General features: G+C 35.2%; 2 protein-coding genes and 1 non-coding gene across 7 annotated transcripts; 1 reads left to right on the top strand and 2 right to left on the bottom strand.

The window, feature by feature from the left end:
* Window positions 1–2,987: 2,987 nt before the first annotated feature.
* LOC103983832 (uncharacterized) lies at window positions 2,988–4,275 on the top strand. Its single transcript, XM_009401137.3, has 3 exons — window positions 2,988–3,537; window positions 3,638–3,810; window positions 3,902–4,275. Exons 1-3 carry the CDS (start codon window positions 3,061–3,063, stop codon window positions 3,999–4,001), a joined length of 750 nt encoding a protein of 249 aa, XP_009399412.2. The 5' UTR covers window positions 2,988–3,060; the 3' UTR covers window positions 4,002–4,275.
* A 361-nt stretch (window positions 4,276–4,636) lies between these two features.
* On the bottom strand, window positions 4,637–20,227 carry LOC135672964 (uncharacterized). 5 transcript variants are annotated; one of them, XR_010513195.1, is made up of 13 exons: window positions 19,954–20,227; window positions 18,553–18,607; window positions 17,433–17,552; window positions 17,228–17,322; window positions 15,606–15,811; window positions 14,133–14,321; window positions 13,847–14,056; window positions 5,730–5,883; window positions 5,557–5,620; window positions 5,394–5,474; window positions 5,057–5,145; window positions 4,896–4,933; window positions 4,637–4,823 (listed from the first exon to the last, which is right to left on the bottom strand). XR_010513195.1 is itself a non-coding variant. In XM_065181546.1 (12 exons), the coding sequence occupies exons 1-11, from the start codon at window positions 20,044–20,046 to the stop codon at window positions 5,069–5,071; spliced, it is 1,344 nt and encodes a 447-aa protein (XP_065037618.1). In that variant the 5' UTR covers window positions 20,047–20,227; the 3' UTR covers window positions 4,637–4,933; window positions 5,057–5,068. The 5 variants fall into 5 exon arrangements, 3 of the variants coding, with proteins under 3 accessions (XP_065037618.1, XP_065037619.1, XP_065037617.1); XR_010513194.1 differs by having other exon boundaries at window positions 4,896–5,145; XM_065181546.1 differs by having other exon boundaries at window positions 4,637–4,933.
* A 361-nt stretch (window positions 20,228–20,588) lies between these two features.
* Window positions 20,589–20,706, bottom strand: LOC135675252 (U5 spliceosomal RNA). The gene has a single exon (XR_010513833.1). It is a non-coding gene; the product is annotated as a U5 spliceosomal RNA (small nuclear RNA).
* Window positions 20,707–22,286: the final 1,580 nt, after the last annotated feature.

The raw sequence follows: 22,286 nt of genomic DNA on the forward strand, positions 1-22,286 counted from the left end.
GGCGGGGGAGGGGGGCCGGTGGCTGAAAGAGAAGTGGGTGGTGGTTGGTCTTTAAGGTGAAGTAGAGAGATGTGAGCAAGCACATTGATGGAGGAGGAGTAGGACACGGAGACGGATCTCATCAGCCTTCTAACAGAGACTGCCAACCGCTCCAAAATGAAGTAACATGGGACGCATGTGGTGGAGAAGAAACACGAGAAACGTAAATGCAAAAAGCTAACTTTATGACGACGAAGTAGGAAGACGATAAAGGACGTGAGAGAGAGAGGCAAAGATGAAGCGTCCACAATGTCTGCTTTGGAGAAATATGGACACGCTTGGGCGGTCGACCGCTGCTTGGCTTGGACGAGCCATGGCGTCGGTCCCTTCTACGCCTTCGCTTCCACGCCATCCTGCGGAACCATAGTGTTGAGAGTGCAGGCAGTTCCTTGGTCTCTCTTTCACACGCGTAGATAAAGGAAGCGACTTCAAACGAGGGAATTAGATACGGATGGGGGCGGAAAAATCGATGAGATATATTGATCCATATGAAAGAAAAATTGGATCTATTAGAGAGATAAAAAGATCTATAGATTTGTATATATTTCTTAGCAAAAAAAAAATTATCAACTATGACAGATTCCGCTATAGTATTCTTACTAATATTGAAGATGTGGAGATCATACAAAAGCAATCTTCTACGATATGGATCATATTGATTTTGTTATAGTAGATATTTTTGCTAAATCAGATGATATTATTTTCATTGGAAGTATCAAAGTATTTTAATCTCTCTATGAAAATAAAATCATAAAGCAGATCCTCAAATGTTTAGAAGATGTTGATATGAAGATCATCATTATTTAAGATGAAGTTATAAAACTTGATAAATATTCTATGATAAAGAAATTATATATCTATGTAGATAATTGATTTTATATTTGGAGATTGATTCAAGAAATCTGACAAAATTGGTTCTAAACAAATTAAAGTCTAATAGTTGATCAAAGGACATTATATCAAGCTTCAAAACTTTTTATTTTTATTTTATAATATTTAATTTAGACTAGGATATTAAATTATTAAATCAAATTTTATGATCAGATAAAATTTTGGTCCGAGTGTAAGCCAAGATAGGAGTTCCCCATCATAATTGGAGTCAAGATAGGAGAATCATGAAATGGTTTAAACAAACACATAATTGGGAGAAGAAATAATTTAGAGTCAAAAGAGGAGAGATTATAAGTTATTATATTTATTTAATATGAGTTTTTAGTTTTAATTTTTTAAATTTTTTTCTCTCTATTGTCACTTTATGATTTCTTTGATGCTCACTATGTTTTCAACCATCACCAACAAGCAAGCACAAGACAAAAGTTTTCTCTGTCCCCTCACTTCCTTCGTCAACTCAGTCAGTCCACCACTAATTCAACTCAAGTTCTTGTTACATTTGGACTTTTGTCTCCGGTCTCCAACCTCGAATTAATCCTATCAGCACCACATTTAGATCGAATGTTATCTATCTACCTCATTTCGATAATGATTATAATAAAAAACTTAAGTTTCTAAGTTATAAGCCAAATAAACATATTATATGTGATCGAGATTATTCACCTATTTTATCCCCTTTCATCCCCAAACCATAATGAAGCCCATGGGTTGATTGTTGGGCTGGCAGCCCACAGATTCACCACCGTGGTTGTGTTCTGTTTGATTATGCTTCCATTTAATTTTGCTATATATTATGATCTTCTAGTATTTGTTCATATACAAAAGTTATTCCTGGTTTATATCCTCATCATTGACTGGCATCCATCACTACTATTGAGCCTTCTCATTTAGTCACGTCATCTCGAGAAAGTTTCTTGGGTGGATCAGTCCCCGTCAATGGATCGCCATTAGTCACGAATTATAATCGCCATTACCATGCCAACGTAGTATTTATTATTAGCTTTTGGATCATCCATCCAATAAATCATGCTGAGAAGCAAATTAGAGCAGAGGAATCAATATCGTACACCGGCATGCATGTCTTGAGTTCCAAGTGCATCTACTCCTGCCATAGCTTTCGCAGGACTACATGCACAGCCACAGCCACAGTAACAGAGAAGAAGGAAGGAAGAAAGAAAGACAAAAGAGCATCTCGTCCAGACGCAGCAAAAGATTGACATGCGTTCTCCAACTGGACCTGACTGAGTGGGCCGGTCGTTTGTTTACATGCACACCGGAATGTCGACACATTCGTTCTCTCACAATCCAACCCCTAATAGGCTTACTTACAAGTCTCGAATCGATGCAGGGACTATGAAACCGGGAAGGAGCGATGATGGTTTTCCTTCGGCGGAGCCTGTTGTTTCGGAGGATTCCGGGTTCTCATCACGCGCAGAACACGTGAGATCTGCATCCATCCATGAATGGCTGCTGCTGGATTCGACGGTCACCGGGCTTTTCTTCTCTCTCTCTCTCCCATAAAAAGGAAAGGGTAAAATACCACCACCATTCCCCCGGTTTCTGCAAGCAGTAGCACCCAGTTTGAAGCATATTTCCAAGGATTTGGCCCTGTTTCCTATTTCGATCAAGTACTAAATGTTTGATTGCTAAATTCTATGGGCGTCATTGGGAAGATCCGATGGTGTTTTACATGAACATCTCATCAGAAGAGACACATAAAGCCTGCATTCCAAATCTCTGTGCCTTTCGAACCTGGAAATCCACAACACGCGATATCTGTAGGTGATTAATCTCGACTCCACTTTGCTTTACCCAACCCAAAATTGGGACAATAACAAGAAAAAAGTCCCCACGTGGCTATTCCTGCGCCGTCCCCTCGTGGGTACCACCCGTGCCCCTCACTCACCGCCTTCGTGTCGTCTGCCTCCACGTGTCCCCGTCCATGTAACCTCCCCCAGCAAAAGGCTTTCTTGTGTCACGTGGGAGACCGTCACGCGCGTCCGCGACGCACTCGCCGGTACCCGTGACGCCGTCTAGTGATGGTATAAAGCAGAGGCTTGGGCCTCCAGTAGGTTCAGTCGACGAGAAGACCAGGCATCCTACAGGCCGAGTGAGCTCTCATTGACGGCAATGACAGCAGGGATCCTAACCCGTTCCTGCTCATTCCTTGGCGAGCCGGGGAGATATGGGGATTCCGCCGCCGGGATATCGTTCCTTCGGCGGAACCGGAGCGGCTTGCTGCTGCAGCCGCGATCCCGGTGCGCTGCCGCGCTCCACTATGAAGCAGAGGTGGGGAGGGAGGGGCGCCTCCTTCGGCGAGCCAGGTCGGAGGGCGACCTCATTCCATCGAACCGCCCGGGGCAGGTGGATTTACAGGCGAACCGGTTCGATATCGGAGTCGCGGTTCCGGCGATTCCGCAGGTGGAGCAAGTGGCGTGTTCCGGCGGGGGGATTGGCAAGGGGAGGAAGGTCGGCGGGGGTAGGGGCGGCGGCGGAGGCGGCGATCAGAACCACAACAGGAGGATTGCAGAGCATTACCAGCGGATGCTACGGTCCGACCCTTCGAGCGCGCTCCTCTTGAGGAACTACGGAAGATTCCTGCATGAGGTGAGTGGCTGAGATTCCAATTTTACGCCACTTCGAGGTCGCACTTTTTGCTCGGGGAACAAAAGCTGAGCTTTTTGCTCCGTTCACTTGGTCTGCAAAGGTGGAAGGAGATGCAAAGGGTGCGGAAGAGTACTACGGGCGGGCGATTCTGGCGAGCCCAGGCGACGGCGAGGTGCTGTCGCTCTACGGCAAGCTGGTGTGGGAGACTCACAGAGACGGGGAGAGGGCCGAAGCCTACTTCGAGCGCGCCGTCGAAGCCTCCCCCGACGACTGGTACGCTTCTTTCTTCCCTTCACCCCCAAATAAACCCATCTCTCCACCTGAACCATTTGATCTTATGGCATATGTGGCTGTGTGCTTGTAGCTTCGTGCTGGGCTCTTACGCGCATTTCTTGTGGGACGCCGAGGAGGAGGAAGAGAAGGGGACGATGCAGGTATCGTCACCGCTAGCTGAGGCTCTTTGATGCGTCTGACTTGATCTGACAATAGGACGTACATAGGCAGTGAGTACTCGGGAAGAGTCAGAAGGTGTAGGAGAGGACAGTTGCTGATGATGTATTTGCAGTTGCTTTTTGTCTTCTTTCCTTTTTCGCTTCTGTTGTATCCTTTGCGGTGAATATATATCTAGTTGTGAGGGAGCGTGCAGTACACGGGCATCTTCTGCGTTATGTGACCAAGATGTCTAAGCAACATGCATATGAGAGATACTCTTAAAGCTAATCCTTTGTTTTAATGCAATACAGAGGTGTCATCATTCAACTTCTAAGGATTGAATGATCAACGGAAACTAAGTGCTAAGTTTCTTCTTACATGGTTTGCTAGAGTAAGTACTAAAAAAACTTGGTAAGAAGAGTATGTCTTCAAAGAGAACTTGAACATTAATTATAAATTATTCACTATAATTAATTATATTTAATATCTTAATCTTTATATTTTTAAAAATTATATTGTGATTCTTATACTTATGATAATAAAATATTCAATCTAATTTTTTTATCACATCGTACAAGATTAAATATTTGTACGATTTAATATTTTATTTTCGTAAATATAAAATTCTCAATATAAATATAACTTACATTATAAAAATAAAAATTCGTGATGCTAAAAATGATTAATTATAAAAAAAATAATCTATAATTAACCTTCAACACTAAAAGGCTTTTACATGTTTATCCTATCACAATTAGCTAATACACACGATATTTAATGCAACAGACACCTGTAAAAGGGGGATGTAGGCTTTACCTCGCGAAGGAAACTTCCTATTGCAAGTCAATTGGCCACTGACAGTATACAGAAATGAACAAAGCCTCATTAGTAAGAATTGGGTTTAATAAAATGAACAAAGGCTTTACCTCGTAAAGGAAACTTCCTCTTGCAAGTCAATTGGCCGCTGACAGTATACAGAAATGAACAAAGCCTCATCAGTGTGACAATAGTTGAAAATAGTAGTAGTATGAGCAAATTACTTTCCCTTGAGTCAGTGCACAACATAAACTTGATAAAAGCAACTAACATCCAGGAATTGTCAGAAGAAGAATTCCTCAGGTAAATTGTGGAATTTCCTTGATAGAAAGCTTTTGTACTTCCCTTTGAGATTTGCAACTGCAATAGAACAACTTTTAAAAAGGTCAAATTCGAGGAAAATGAGAGGCTAAAATTATAACTTGGTGCCCGACTGAAGCCATGAGCTGTGGCCGTGGCATGCATCCAGCGGACAACAGGTGGTGGGGTTGGGTCTGATGAACTTCTGGATGCACACCACGTCAGTAACTCATGCTATATGTCAGCATTGACCATTGAGTCAAGGTTTGCAGCATTTATGGGAAGAAATGGTGTAGAAATATGATTACCCTTGGCACCTGAAGCATTTGGTTTGCTATCAGACAATTTACCAGAGAAAGTTGACTCCACCAGCTCCATATACTCCTTGCCTAAGTTCCATAAGAACATTGAATTAATCAGCATTATGTAAACGGAAGGTTTCTTTTCATAGAATCTCATCCTCCAACGCACCAGTAATATGCTCTCCACTGTCACTGACATTAATCAGGAACGAGGGGATCTCATTTTCTATCAACTGCAAAAGAATGAGATAGTTAAGATGTCTTACAGATCTTAGTTATGAACAGGAACAAGATATTAAAATGTTGCTGCATCTACAAAAGTTCAAAGTCTAGTAGCCACACCTGTAGGAAAAGTGCCTTTGCAAGCTCCAGTAAATCAATAGGTGAGGGGCCCTTGATGTATGCAGGCACAAACTTACCTTCCTGATATCCAGCCAAGAAGTGATATGCAGCTTGACCTGGAGAGAGCTTTGATATCGAAGGAAAAACACCAGTACTGCAATTCAAACAATGAATCAGTTGTTGGTAGAAAGTAATAGTAATTAGCGTCATTATGCAATCAGACGAATGGTCATTCTTGCTATGCCATCATTCAAGTAGATAAGAAAAATACAGCCAACTTCTATATACAACACAGTTTAGTACTTGCATATAAAATTTGTAAAAGGCTTTGTTTACAGATCTTTTGTCGAACGATCATACTTGTCCAACATGATACACATGGTTGAAAATGCAGGACTGGAGGTAAACGTGTTGACATAGAAATATGACAGAATAGAAGACTGTATTAACTAAGAAGTGAATTTACACTGCAATTCCAAAGGTATAGCACTCCGAACAATTGAAAGTAATTAAAAAAAATTACTTTGTAATCATTAAAACTAATAATAAAAAAAAGGTAATAATCAAGACATGTTCCAAGTACTAAACTGTAATTACAGAAAGACTAAAAAATGACCACAGGACTAACATACAAACGAACAGGAGTTCCATAATAAAATTGTTGTGTAATAATAAAAACACAACTTTTTCTAATATCTTTAAGCTGTAAAACCTTAGGGAATTACAATTTAACGACGCCTATGAAAAAAGGATGCCCATGCTGGGTAACTGTAATGCCTTAATTTGACATAATGAGAAAAACCTAAGGTTACGGTTAATCCCCCTTTATTTGTAGCCACCGTCCTTCTCTCGTGATAGAGCAGGCGACTATCGAGGGAGGGGAGGAGATGCCAATGCATCATCTACAATAAATAAAGGTAGGGATCCAAATCCTTAACTTTCATGCATCATCCTCCTCTTTTTATTTTTAATATCCCATTCATGTTTCATTGATATTATCCCATTCATGTTTCATTGATATTCTCTTCCCATATCACGATCTATATTTTATTTTATTATGATCTTAAGATTAATATAGAATATGATATATTTGGCTGATATAAATTTATAAAATAAAATTTGTGATTTAAATCATCTTAAATCTCTCTTGATTTTCTAACAAAACTTTTATTATTAAGATTAGATTATTTAACTATACTTTTATTATTGAGATTAGATCATAAGAAATTTATTATAAACAGAGAATGAGAATGTGAAGAGAAAGAGAGGACTTAGAGCCCATCAACTAGTGGTTGACCACAACAAAGTATTGTGTAGCATAAGAGAATAATACGAAGGATACAAAGAGGGAAGTCACTAAGAAGGAAATAAGCAACAAAAGGAAAACAAAATACAAGATCTAAAGAAAAATAATAACCAATTATATATTTTGACATGCACATTTTGATTTGTTAAATTTATATTATAATGCTTCTTGATTAAGTATGGAAACAAAGAACATCACTGACCAGGAAAATGTAAACCATGAATTAAAGTATAGGTTTAGACTTAACTTCTATACATGAATATAAGTAATCATGTTGTTGATATAATAAATATTTCTTGAGGAACAGTAAATATGATTTATTAAATCTTCTCAATATATGAAATGAAGAAATCTCACACCCTTATATAGAGTTAAATTGACACTATAATCTCACATTAGTAATGATAATCCTCAAGAATATTTAATTCATAATTTACTAAATTAAATCGAGAGTTTGATTATGTCTAATAAATGATCTCTTATTTATTTACAAGTGTTTATAGTACATATAATTAAATAAAATAAAAAATAGATTACTAAAGTTAAAATAATATGGATATATTGTCGGTTGATGGTCAACCTGACTAATTGAAATAGAAACATAAATTTGAGTGTCATCTAATCCAATAATCATTTTTAGCACAAGATTTGGACATATATTTTGTTAAATGAAAAAATTATTATGCTTGAAATATTAGTTTTGTTAAAAATTAAATAAATATTTTATTTATTACGTTGAAAAATTCATATTTTATATATTATGTCATTCATAATGGTTAAATATTAATTTCATGTCATGTATTAAGTTATGATTTAATGTTTAGAGCAAGGTCTGCAATACCGAAGCGTACCGCCCGTACCAGGCGGTACGTACCGATCCGATATACGTCAGGGTGTACACCAGGGTGTACCGCTCAGTACGCCCTGATGTACCACCCAGTACACTGGTACCGTACCGTACCGAGCTTGAGTCGAAACGTCGGTACAGTACGATACGGCAAACCTTGATTTAGAGACTTAATGTTATTCCCATATTAAATTTTAACCATACATTCATTCGATGAATCTTGTGTTTGAATATTAACTTTATTTTATTCGATATGTGATATGATGAATGTTTATATTGCTTGTGTTATTAAATAGTTAAATGATTAATTATTTAGTCTATTTTCATATGCAAAAAATCATGAATTATAAGTGTCGGTGTGCTCCATAAAGATGCATATATAATTATACATTATTGACAATAGATAGAACATTATATATTTATTATATAAATAATTTTAAGTTAGGTTCTCTAACTATAGACTAATATCTCATTATGGATTCCAAGGGTTGTAAACCTTCAGATTAAGGGATGACATTTAAGTCTACCAAGGCGAAGGCTCGGAGGTAATGAGATATTATAAGTTGAATCAGGTAGTAATTTTAGTAAAAGAATTAAAATGAATAGTTTTACTAAAATAGATTAACTTTTATAAATATTATGTCAACAAGGGTGATATGCTATCATACTCTAAGAAATGTACTAAAGGGTGCTAAAACTGTAACCCAACACTTGAGATAACGTTTAAGCCTATCAAAAATGTTGTCCACATGACAGGGCTACTGGGCTAGTAACCTCGGGTTTAATACAGTTCCATAATTGCTTTTATTTCTTATATGAATAAGAGAGTATATGTATATAGTGTAACATGATATGAGAAGAAGAAGAAGGAAAAAAAAAGATAGATGTGTGACGTGTAACATGGAGTTGATCCTTATTACATGATGCATAATAAACATAATGTGTTCCTTACTAAAATGGTATTAATCCATGACATGCAACATTGTACGACATGTAATATGTAATTAAAATAATATATGAATAAGTATCAATTGTGTATGATTGATATGATAATTTCTATCACATCAACATATAATCAATATGTGACAGTTATAAACCATTTGTTGTGATATATAAAACATACTCTGGTTAATGTGTTAATTTTATTCATTGACACTTTTATGCATAACATAGATCCTTGTGTTGATAATGATTCAACATATTATGGCATGCTTTATTTAATTTCTTATCCTATTCTCTACTGGCATTCATACTCACACAAAAATACAAATTTGTTTGATCTTCTTGAGATTTGAATTAGGTCAGATCGGGGCATGACAGATCATGCATGAACTAAATTCCTTTTTCACATAGTTGTATAACATTTTTCTTAAAATTAATACATCAGTTATAACAATAATTAATTACCAAATCCACCTTCACCTCAAATAGTCCTCCTCCTTCAGCTCTTGCTCTAATATCATGCTATCTTCAAACAAATATATTTGGGCTAAAAAACTTTTTAGCCCAAATGCCCAATAGAGAATAAGATAAAGATCAAATGAAGCATTAATAATATGTTGAATCATTATCAACAAATGTAAGGGTCTATGTCATACGTGAGTAGAGCATCAACGAATAAAATTAATTATAATATATGATTTATAACTATCACGTATCGATCATATATTGATGTGATAAAAAATTATCATATCAATCGTGCATGATGTCCACTTATCCATGCATTATTTCAATTGCATATTACATAGCATATCATGTCACATGTCATGAGTTAATATTGCTTTAACAAATACCACATCACGTTTAATACATATGAGGGTCAACTTCATATTACATATCATAAATTTCTCTTTTTTGTCTCCTTTCATCTTTTCTCATATCACATGTTATAATATATATATATATATATATATATATATATATACACTCTCTTGTTCATTCTATTGTTCATACAAAAATAAGAACAATTATGAAACTTGGGTACACACTAAACACGAGATAACTAGCCCCATCTAGTGGACAACACCGTTGAACTTTAATATTATCTAACGTGATGGGTCACGAGTTTGTTACCTAAGGGGATATTTATCACATGATGATAACACATCATTCACATAATATTTATGAAAATCAATTTATTTTAGCAAAATTAATCTTTTTAATTCTCTTACTTATACTATCTCATTGTCTCCTCCTCGATGGATTTAAATATCATTCTTTTGTCCATTTGAAGGTCTGCCACCCTTGGAATCTGCAACGAGGTATATGTCCATAGTAAGAACTAGAACTACTAAGAACCTAACTTGAAATTATATATTTATTTATAATAAATATATAATGTACTATGGTTATGCTCAATTATATAGGTATCTTAATGGAACACACCAATTTACGATTCAAGATTTTTGACATATGAATACAAGGATTTTAATTTCGAGGTACGGGTGGTACATACCGGTCCGCCAATAGACCGATACGTGGACCGCCCGCTACCGGGTGGTATCAGCCTAGCTACGACGAGGGAAGAAGAAGCGTCGAGGGAGAAGAGGGAGAAGGCACTCGAAGAAGTGAGAGAACCTCAACACTTTCCGATTTGACGACGCCCTCCCTCGACGATCCCGATCCAGCAAGTAACGAAGAGACAACGACTCGGCTTCTTCTTCGCCACGTTCTTCATCGAAGACCGGAAACGCCTACGGCCTTCGCTGCATTCTTCGCCGAAAGCCAAAGACGTCTGCGGCCTTCGACGTCTTCACGAAACACTGTAGATGAGGAGAAGACCACGTTCTTCTCCTCGTCGCGTCGCGTCGAAGGCCAAAGATGTTTGCGGCCTTCAATGTCTTCGTTGAATGCCGCATATAAGAAGACCGCATTCTACTCCTCGTTTGACGTGATGAGGGGAAGAAAGGAGGCGACGTTGCCGAGGTAGTGTACTCCTCCTTTTCTTTTTTATATTATATTATATTATAATATATATATATACACATACCGAACATTACACCCTCGCGTACCGCTCTATACACCCGTACCATATCATACCGAGCAAAGCTCGAAACATCGATACGATACAAAACCTTGCATGAATATGAATTAAATAATTAATCATTTAAGTATTTTAAAACACAAGTAATATAAACATTCATCATATCATATATCGAATAAAATAAAATTATTATTTTAAACACAAGATTCATCAAATGTATGCATAGTCACAAGATTCATTGAATGCATGCATAGTAAAATTTTAATACAAGGATAACATTAAGTCTCCAAACATTAACTCAACTTTGTATATTCATATATGACATGAAATTAATATTTAACCACAATGGATGACGTAATACATCATGAATATTGATTATTTTTACATAATAAAACTAATATTTCAAGCATAACGATTCTTCATATAATAAAATATATGCTTAAACCTTATGTTTAAAATGATTAAAGGGTTAGATGTCACTCAAATTAGTCAAGTTAATTATTAACCAAGAATTTATTCATATTATTTTAACTAAGTACTCTATTTTTTATTTCGTTTAATTATATGTACCTAAATGAAATATTATTTATTACACATCTATTAAGCACTCGATTTAATTTAGCAAATTCAGGTTAAACATCCTTGAGGCTTATCATTACTAAATGTAAGATTAAAGGGACAATTTAACTCTACATAAGGGGTGAGATTTATTCATATCATATGTTGAAAAGATTTAAGAATCATATTTACCTAACTACATTCCTCATGAATTATTTATTATATCATCAATATTTTACTTATACTCATGCAAGAGTTAAGCTTTACACCTATATTGTAATTCATGGTGCATTTTTTTGGTCAATTTATATAATCTGTGTCTCGACTTGACTTGATGGAATAATTGATTTATTAACTTCAGCTTAATCATTTTGAGTTGTTAACTTTAGCTTAAGCTTAAATTAAAAGTAATACACCCATCAAATCCTTAGTTATTCTAAGTTTTTTGCTTGCCTTAGATGTGGGACTAAACCAGCATCTTAGAATATGTTTTTATTTCCATTAGTTTTGCATGTCATAATTTAATCAACATGTATTCTAATATAAATTTAACAGGAGGGCTAGAAAGATAAAATGAGATTTGAGGATCAAACCTATATATTTAAGTTATCCATATATAAGATACTCCAAGAGAACTGTTATGTGTTAATCATTGCAAATTTGCAATGATTTAATTCCAAGGAAGAAAATATCCTCTTATTCGTCATTTTCATTTTTTTATATAATTATTCAATTTGTATTCCTTATTGTTATTATTTTTAACATATCACTTATCATTATTAATATTTCCTTCTTGTATGTAGGATTTTGTTTCCTTATTTATAAATATTGCTCTTATAAGATCTTTATCTTCTTCTTTTTTCTTTACTTTTTTCTTTTTCCCTTTTTCTCTTTTTTTTCCTTTTCTTTATTTATTTATATTTAGTTATTATTTATGTTCTACTTCTTTCTTTTTCCTTTATTATCTTTAACCTTCATCTTTTTGTTCTTTCTCTTTTTTCACTATTTATTATTAATTATAATTTTCTTTCGTGAACCTTATTGTTGCTTAATTTTTTTCTTTTCTTTTGGAACAATAAATGTATGAAAAATATTAAATATAAAACCTTAATACCTTTTCCTCCAAATAACCTCATCCATCATGATTTTATTATAACAAAAGAACAACATATCAAAGTGACACATGTTAAATTATATATGACATCATAAAAATAATTGTGATATAACAACAAGTTCTTGATCCTTTACTAAAGGAAGCTCCATACACTTCATTCTAACTAATTTTAATTTGTATTATTGAAATCACTTGAAAGAAAGATGAGAAGCTTTATTACAAATTGTATTCTTAAAATAGCTTTTAAAAAAAGCAAAGAATCCATTGGTCATTAAATTTGAATTCAAAATAGAAAAGATATAATTTGATTTACATCAGTCCCTAAAAATTTCACACAGATCCCTGGAACCTTACAGATCAGTACCTAGATATTACAATCAAATCCCTAGTCTTTGTGAATCAGTTGCATACTAAAAATTAGTTCTCATGACAATATAAATCATCCTTAACATAATTTGGATCCATTTCTAACATTTAATCATTCTTTCTTATTAAATTGACCTTTAATTTATTCAAAGTCTTTTATATAATGTTTTTGTATATGATCCTCGAAATCGTTTAATTACTCATATAATGGTTGGTTCGCCTTTAATATCACATTATATAATTGTTTATTTTTTTAGATCTTTTATTTTGTTTTTCTTTTCTCCCTTATTTCCTTCTTCCTTAGTATCCCCGTGACTTACCTATTTATTTTCTCCACATTATTTATCTTATATTAAATAATAATTTGTTATAGTCAACCACTATTTAATGAGCAATGGCTTATCACTCTCTTCTCATTCTTTTTTTTTATAATAAACTTCTCAGGATCTAATCTCAATGATAAAAATATAGTTTATTAATCAAGAGAGAGCTAATAAATCACAAATTTGCTTTATGAATTTATATCAACCTAACATAATATATTCATATCAATCTTAAAGGTCACCATAAAATAAAACATAAATCATGATATGAGAACAAACATCAATGAAACATAAAAAGGATATTAGCAAGAAAAAAAGGAGGATGTAGGAAAGTCAAGAATTTAGCTCCCTACCTTTGTTTCTGGTAGGTGATGCCCTAGCATCTTCTCTCCTCATTTCTCGGTGCATTCTCTACCATGAGAGAAAGGGATGGTGGCTTAACCCTAGCCCTAGGTTTGACTTATTATGTCAAATTACAAGATTGCCAGGGTATTACACTAATGATAGGACTAGTATAGCCATAAGAAGCTTAATGTTCTTTCTTAATGAAATCAGATGGTAATTTTTGTAAAAGGAAATCATATCTATCAAAGATAACGAAAATAAAATTTTCACATCACCTATCAACTGTGGCAAAGATTACAGAAGATGGTTTCTTTAGCAAATTTGATGCTGCGGAATCCTTGGTTTGGAAAAATGGTGCAGTGCCATGAGAAGAAAGTATCACACCAGTATCTACAGACACTAGAGATTTGCAGAGCTCTGCACATTTCTTGATAGTATCTTCTGGAGCAAACAGCAAAATCACAGAATCACCAGATACAAGAAGCCTAACAAAGACAAATCTTATATGAGTTACCAGGAGAACATGAACAATGACATCAGGAATGATTAAATAGTTGCTACCTGGCAGAAAGAGGCAAGCCCTCCCTTGCAAATATTACAGGAGCAGCCAAAGCAGCTAAAGCATTTTTCACAGCAGTAGCATCAGCAAAAGCTTTACCACATATGATAAGTGATGAACGCTCTACATCAGCAGCTGCAAATCCATTAGATGCTTGTGAACCAATCCTTAGAAAATCCATAGCACTTGAACTGTAAGAACAGTAAAAAAGCAAACGGAACGTAAGTTGCATGCACAAGATGTTGATCACAGATAGCCCAAATCAGATAATATAGTTACATCCCTCTTGTAGATGCAGACTGTGCTAATGAAACAAACGAATAATCTCAGAAGTCATTTTCTGCAGCAAGAAAATACAGCTAAAATGAATGCTGTCTCTGGTCCACATCAAAATCCAACACCCACGATGTCAAACTTTTAGCAATTCCACCTAACATGTTATGCTTTTCTTCTTTTTTTTATTCTTCATGATTTAGACAAGCAATAGTTATATGTGTGCATCATTCATATCGTTAAGACGACAAGAAACCATTCTCACAAACAAGTTAAGACCACCAGTGCATTTGCTATCCTCCACGCATAAGAAGGCAAGGTGAGAAGAAATTATTGACAAGCATTTTCTTGTAGTTATTGTTGGTTTGTGTAGAGTGAAGAGTGAAGGAATTAATAAAATTACAAGTATTTGATAAAATCCACACCTCCCCTTAGAAATGATTTTCAGGTATAATGCTTTTAAGCAAGATTCTCAATTTCGATGTGTAACACCCAGTCCGGACAGTACATACCAGTCCGAGAGGATACCGGTATGCGGAGCGCCCTTTACCGGGTGGTACCAATGTTTTGACCCATATCGGGCGATACAGGGTTTGTACCGAATAGTAACAGTCGAAATCCAATTGTTACTGAGGTGTACCGATTGATACACCCCAGTTTCGACTATTATCAAGGTGTACCGATCGGTACGCCTCGAATTTCAACCGTTACCGAGGCATACCAATCAGTACATCTCGGTATTTTTGGACCATTACCTCTAGGTATTTTTGGAGGTTTTTTCAACTTATTTTTGGGCGTACCACCATTACACCTCGGTATGTACCATATCGAGCAGGGCTCGGTACACCGATACGGACCGAAATTGAGAATCTTACTTTCAAGTGTGGCACATACTATTTAGATACTTGACCATAAATACTTACGGTGAGATCTTTCAACATAGAAATATACTCAGACTTCCTAAGTTATATTTATTGGTCAGGAAGGCTATACTTCAACACATCACATCATCCAAAGTCTTACTTGCAAGATATTTTTCTGGTTTTTTTTACACGTGTCCACTCGTACAATGACATAGCTGGCTCAATTAAGAACCATGATCTTGATAGTTGATACAACGATTTAATGGCATATTGTCAACTATCCATAGACAAACTGGAAAGCAGAATCAATCATAAGGTAAAACACAGAACTGCTGCTACCTGATTGAGCTAGCAATATAGACTGTCAACGGGCAAGAGTCATGTGAAATTGCACGACTGGTTGTTTCCCATAAAATATTAGAGAGTGACAGCATGGCAGAGGGATTATCACTGATGACACGGACCTTTACATCACATTTTGAAGATGAACCAATTACTCCATCTTGGACAAAGACATCCGAGACTGATGAAATGTGAGATGTAACCTAGAAAAAGAAAAAGACGCATGCATAAGCAACAAATAGTTCACATAAACACATTACAAATGGATACAGATCCATAATTAATTTAGTTCACATAAGCGCATTACAAATGCCAACGAGTCACAGTTTCATATATTTGCAACTAAAGCTGCATAAAATCTTTCAGTACTCGAGTGAGTCATTGCTAATAACCTGTATCAGAATCCAAAAATAAGAAAGGCCCACTTCACTATTAGTGTAATTGAGTGCAAATATTTGAACTGAAATGCTACGTATATATGAAACATTTTTGACAGTTTTCTTAGAAAATATAACATTACTTTTTTAGGATTTGAGAAATCATTAATGGAAATAGAAAACAAGATATGCTATCAAGTGTGACTCAATAACATACATAATACTTATCATAGTAGATTCTAAATATTGGATTAAACAAACAGAAAACAATACAATAAATGTCTATATAAGACAATCACATAGTAAATCCAAGATAAACTCTGTTTCCCCTTCTATGATTTACTTTGAAACCTAGTTTGAGCATATTCTCTGAATCTTACAAAACAAAGTCATCACAGTAGCATTCTGATTAGCTTTTAGATTCTCAAGACTGAATCTCTGGCCAAGTTATGTTTTCAAAATATACTCTTCAGTCAAGTTCTTAGCAATGGATTTGGTGACCATACAACAGCAATTGTTTGCTGTTAGAAGTTTAATGAGAAAAGTACAGATTTGGATAATTATATGGTCGTATAAGTAGGAAAGAACTAGAAACGCCTTGCTATTAGATAACTTTTCCAGTTTTCCCTAACAAAGAAAACTTTACATTAGAAAATTTTGAAAAACTTTGGCGTTCTGCACTCTCATGTCACTGAATTACAACAGGATTCTTAAAGCAATATATTTTTACAAAATGCTTTAAATCATAATTACATTTTTAAAAACGAATTTGCTTTTCAGACAACTAAACATGGAAGCTCATTTCTTGTTACAAAACTTTACAAAGGTCAACAACAGGTACTGATGAGAAAAGGACTACAAAATTATGCTTTTTGACATGTGATATCCTCGTACACCTACATCCCATATTGAAAATATATAAAACAAATACCAATTCAAAAGGCCTAACAGAAACCTACAAGAATCTAGATATTACATGAATAACCAGTTAAACTACATCAAACTGCCACCAGAACCAACTTATGAGTCTAACAGAGGACACAACATAAACTGACTAAGACTACTTGTTTCAACCACGATAACATATCACAATCCTTGTAATACGAATACAAATCAATCATATCCTTATGCAATTTATTGCAACAACGTTATTGAGTATGGCGAAAGCAAAATCACAGAATGGTTCTATGTGAATGTAGAAAACAGCCATTAAGGCAAACAGACATCTAAACCTTACTTCACCTGTTTCAAAATTTTGCCAAATTGAGCGTTCGAAAATTCTGGACCTCCACCAGAAGTACATCCTCTCACATAAAGTGGAACAGTAGCCAAATGTTCTGCAAAATGCAGATGGCAAGCTGTGTGATTTTGGATAAGAAAAATATCATAGAAGCTCAAAGGAGAGAAAAGACACTAGAACTAAAAGACAACATGAGTTTTGTATTACCGACTGTGATTGCACCTTTCTTTTGAAGTTCAGACTTCTGCAAGTTATGAAAAGACTTATCCTTTATAATTACACCTCTTGCAGCAAGAGCCCAGTTTAATCCATAAGAAACTCCTAGGCCTTCTCTACAACATGTATAACTGGTTAATGACGTTTAATCATTACATAAAAAATGATAACTACAAAAAGGATAAAATGACTTAAAACAACTATGCTGTCAATGACAACATATAAGCTAATTCTAATTAAAAACCTTATATAAAACCGAAAGCAGCTTCCAAAGTACCTTAGGCTTGGCTTCATTCAGTTTTTATATCCTTGTCACAGGATATCTAATCTTTGTTTCATGAATCATGGACAAATTGTGTCTACAACTTCCAAAAATCTAGTTGGAATATACGACTGAAACAGCTGGGTTTTGATTGTGCTTAGAACCATCTTCTCTAAAGAAGCCACTCTCTCGGGATAATACACTAATTTAAATGTTTAATTTCCATGACAGCCATCCGATTTACCACTTTTTAATGTATGTTCTACCCTTGTGTAGGAGGTACTGTGGAGCATCAGCTTGTAAAGCTCGTAATGTGCATACCAGCAGACATCTCTGCGAGGCTTATGATATATGCAAATAGTTAAAAGTTCATCTTATCTTACAAGCAGCACAGAGATCGTCTTCCTAGGACATTCTACTTCGAGATTATAATGCATGCATAACAAATGAGGACAAGAGTGTTTAGGTTTGATCTTTTGTTGGTTCCTGCACAAGCAGCCAAAATGGTTAGGCTGCAAATATTGAAAGGTATGATAACCCTCTAGAAATCTTGTATGGTAACTCTTAAGACCTTGCCAAAGGTTGGCAATCTAAGATTTCATAGTTAAACTGCATATAGCAATCTCTCCTTTATCCTCAAATAAAACTTATGTTTTTGTAGATTCAATAAAGTCGGGTTTAATTTTGGAAAACATATTTACATCAAAACTATAATACCAAAAGCATGACATTAATCACATGGACTTCATTCATCAGTTAACTAATAGAATAACATTATCAAGTACTTCTATTTTAAAAAACCAAGATAATGTTTTGTATTTATTGAAAAAATAACCCATTAAACTTTACCTCGCAAAGATTGATTTTGTGCTTCATCCTCAACTAAAGGTGTTGAAACTGCATACTGAATAACTTATCTGATGAGAATATATCCAATTATCAAAACATCAATTGTATGGAAATTGCAGAGCAAGAAAACACACAACCAGAGCACTGAACATATGGGCATATAATCCAAAGGGTTTAAAAAAAAAAGAGTGTGGTAAAATGGATCAAGTGTGTCAGAATAGTTGTTTGGATCCTTTATCATTCAGTCAAGCACCTGCATTTTGTAACATAATTATCAATATCCAAGATACAATTAACAACAGCTTCCAGCACAATAATTGACAACTGTGGCATGTCAAACGAGCTATGAGACAATTTGAGTAGTTAGATTGTATAAATGACAAGATGGACATAGCTAAAGGTTGCCATCAGACATTTTTTTTATAAAATGTAGGAGAAGAAAAAAAACAGATATGTGTGCCGCAAGATAGACCAACTAAAAAAATGATTATACTTTTTTGGAAAAACCAACTACTATATCCTTGGGAATTAGAAGCATATGCAATGAAGTGAATAGTAGAAATACCTAACAAATCCTAGTTAATGAACCAAGTTTGTTTGATCTGTATATTTTCTTTGTAAGAATTCAAAAGATAGCTCGAATAGCAGTAAATTGAGAATCCCAAGATAGTAAAATGCATTTTTTGAGAAGAAATAATCAGTGCCATAAAATACAAATAAATCATGCCCTACAAACTGGAAATACATAAGTCTGAACGGGATCAGCGCAACAATTGATTATTTGTCTACTACTCGACCATCTGACAACTATAGACGTTTTCAGTTCCTAACTACTGCAGTAACGAAGGTGGCAAACCCATGAGCTAGATCTCTTATAGGTAATACAAATGGCATATTATGCACTTCATCACATTTAGATGTGCAACTGAAGTAGTTAAGACTAGTGTCGTAACACGGATGGAGAGCTCAAGAGGTAAATCTCTGATAGTCAAATACGAATGGCATATTATGCGCTTCCTCGTATTTTGGCGGAGATATTAAAAGTACTTAACTCGCAGAACTGACAACCCATATTTATCAGAAACTGAATTAGCACACCGACCATGTGGAAATCTTTCCGAGGATGACGAACATCACGAAGAACAATTGATGAAAAGAAAAATCAAAGAGAAAGATCAATGGATGATCCACATTTCAAGAACGTAGGTTTATGTCTAAGATCCTCAACAGAACCACGTGTCCAAAAAAAAAAAGAAATATCATTAGAAGGGATGAAATATGCCCTAGATCGATCGAAGAATCAACAAGTCGACGAAAGATTTGATAAGGAATCTGTGAAACCCAAGTATTGCAATACGGCTTGAAAATTTAATTAGAGGAGCAGAAGAAGAAGATACTGACGGATCTGCAGTAGCATGAGGAAGTGAAGGAGATGAAAGGACTCGAGGAGGCGAGGACGGCGCGGGAGAGACGCCTCAGGAGAGCGCTTCTCATCTCCGAATTGAGTCGAGCCGCTCCCCCGACTAAGCCCTATTCGACGTGGGGGAGGGGACGGAGAGGAGTGATGGAGTGCTGCGACGAGAGTAGCTACCGATGGGTTCTCGATCGTCTGATCCGAACCGCGAAGAAGTGACGAGTTTCCCTTCCACCCTCTGATGGTTGTAAAAAGGGTTTAATGAAATCCATAAAGGAAGACGATTTTGTTGTTCTTGCTAGTATTTTTTATATTAGTCCCTTAAAGATATCTCTTTGGATGAGAGTCACTGGTTCTTCGATATTTTATTTATATTAAAACCTCTCAACTATTTAATGATGATTATTAAGAACAACATCATACTATGCGATATTTTGACTCCCGGAAAGGATAAAAATTCTCATCCAAAATAATATTAATTTTTTCCACCTGAATTTGCTAAAATCCGGGACATAAAAAATATTTTATCAATAATCTATTACTAATTAATGGTTTTGGGCCCACCGAGTATACGTATGGGCTATAATAAAAACACAAATATTTAAGTAATGATTTGTTGGGCCCCAACCAGAATAGGATGGGCCCTCAAAAAATTGGCGTATGCTGCTTAGAGTGACGGGCACACGGTATTCTTTAGTAAAAGGCGAAAGAATAGTTCGCTCTGTGCCCAACACGCAGCTGCGTGAATTGATTCACCGGTGTATCATGGTTTATATGGCATCCTTACCGGTGCCCTCTTGCCAATGTCACCAATGTGGGACTAAAAGCTATCCCTTGGAGGGCTTCACAATACTTTGAGTATTCTACTGAGGTGACACTACTATGAATTGATTAATCAAAAGTCAACATACCAAATCGAGAGAAGCCACGGTGTTGGAGGAAGAGAAGATCCAAGTAGTAACAGGTTTTCTTTTCTCTTAGTTGACAAAGTAAGATGACGAGAAAATCGAAAGAAGTGACGGGTTTTCTTCTTTTTTGGTTAGTAATAGGTGACTCCAAGAACAAAGTAAGATGAGGTATTTTGTATAATACGTGCCTCCGTTTTTTTCTCTTTCTTTTAACTCCTTTATCTATTTTGGGTCATCTACTCTCACTGTCACCCATTGTCTCCATCCTATTGTCATTGTCGACCTCTTCTTCTTCATTGTTACGGTCATCATCATTCTTATCTTACCTCCTTTACCATAGCTACCAACTCTATAAGAGAACTAATGATATCAAAATATAGTGAAGGGAAGAATGTGTGAAGGGCGAGGAGACATGGAGAGAGGCAAGAGGGGCAAAGATGAAGGGAATGTTATGGAAACCAAAAATGATTTTATTTATTTTTTAAATTGGGGATGTTTTGTAGGAATAAATGAAAAAGGCAGGTTAATAAAAAAATAAAAAAAAGATATTTTTATTAAAAATTATCCTTTTATATATATTCTATCAATAAATGATCTATCAATTTAATTACTAAAATCTTAAAAAAAAAAAAAAAAGATAATTTATTGAAGAACTCCTAATAATGGGTTTTTACTAGATGATGCCCCAATATTTGATATTTATCAAGGGGCACCCTATTTTTTGCTTTGATCAAAATATCCTCAATAAAAATTTTAAAAAATGATGATTATTTTTTAATTAGATTTGATTGATTTTTACAATCGAACCAATTTTTATTTTATGTACTACACCGTACCAATTCAACTAAATCATAAATATTCAATTTGGTCTATTTGAACCCTACATTATACTTAATTTTTCTAAATTACCCCCACCTTTACTCCTCCCACTCCACCTCTACTGCCTCCCCCCTTCTCGGTTGACTTCCTCCTCCCGCTACTCTACCACCTCCTCCCCTCTCTTTCATCCACCTCCCTCAGCCTCTCCTCTTTCTTGCTACTCTTTCATTGCTCGCTTCCTACCCTCCACCACCTTCTCCTCCCTCTTGTTCTCCTCACAAATTACCTAGATTAGTCATTGCACCCAAGTTAAGCTTGAGTTACACTCATTTAGAGAATATATTAAAATATATATTAATTTCTATATAGAAGTATCATAAATTTATAATAAAAACTAAAAATCTTGAGTTATCATAAAAATATTAGTATATATTATCCTAAATTACCCATAAAATTCATCACACTCGGGTTACATTCGAGTTACACTTATTCACAGAATATATTAAAAATATTAATTTCTATATAAAAATATCCTTAATTCATCATAAATTAAAAAAATATTTTAATAGTTGTATAATACATTTGGATTAATT

Source organism: Musa acuminata, chromosome BXJ1-5 (assembly GCF_036884655.1).
Source record: "Musa acuminata AAA Group cultivar baxijiao chromosome BXJ1-5, Cavendish_Baxijiao_AAA, whole genome shotgun sequence".
NCBI classification, from domain to species: domain Eukaryota; kingdom Viridiplantae; phylum Streptophyta; class Magnoliopsida; order Zingiberales; family Musaceae; genus Musa; species Musa acuminata.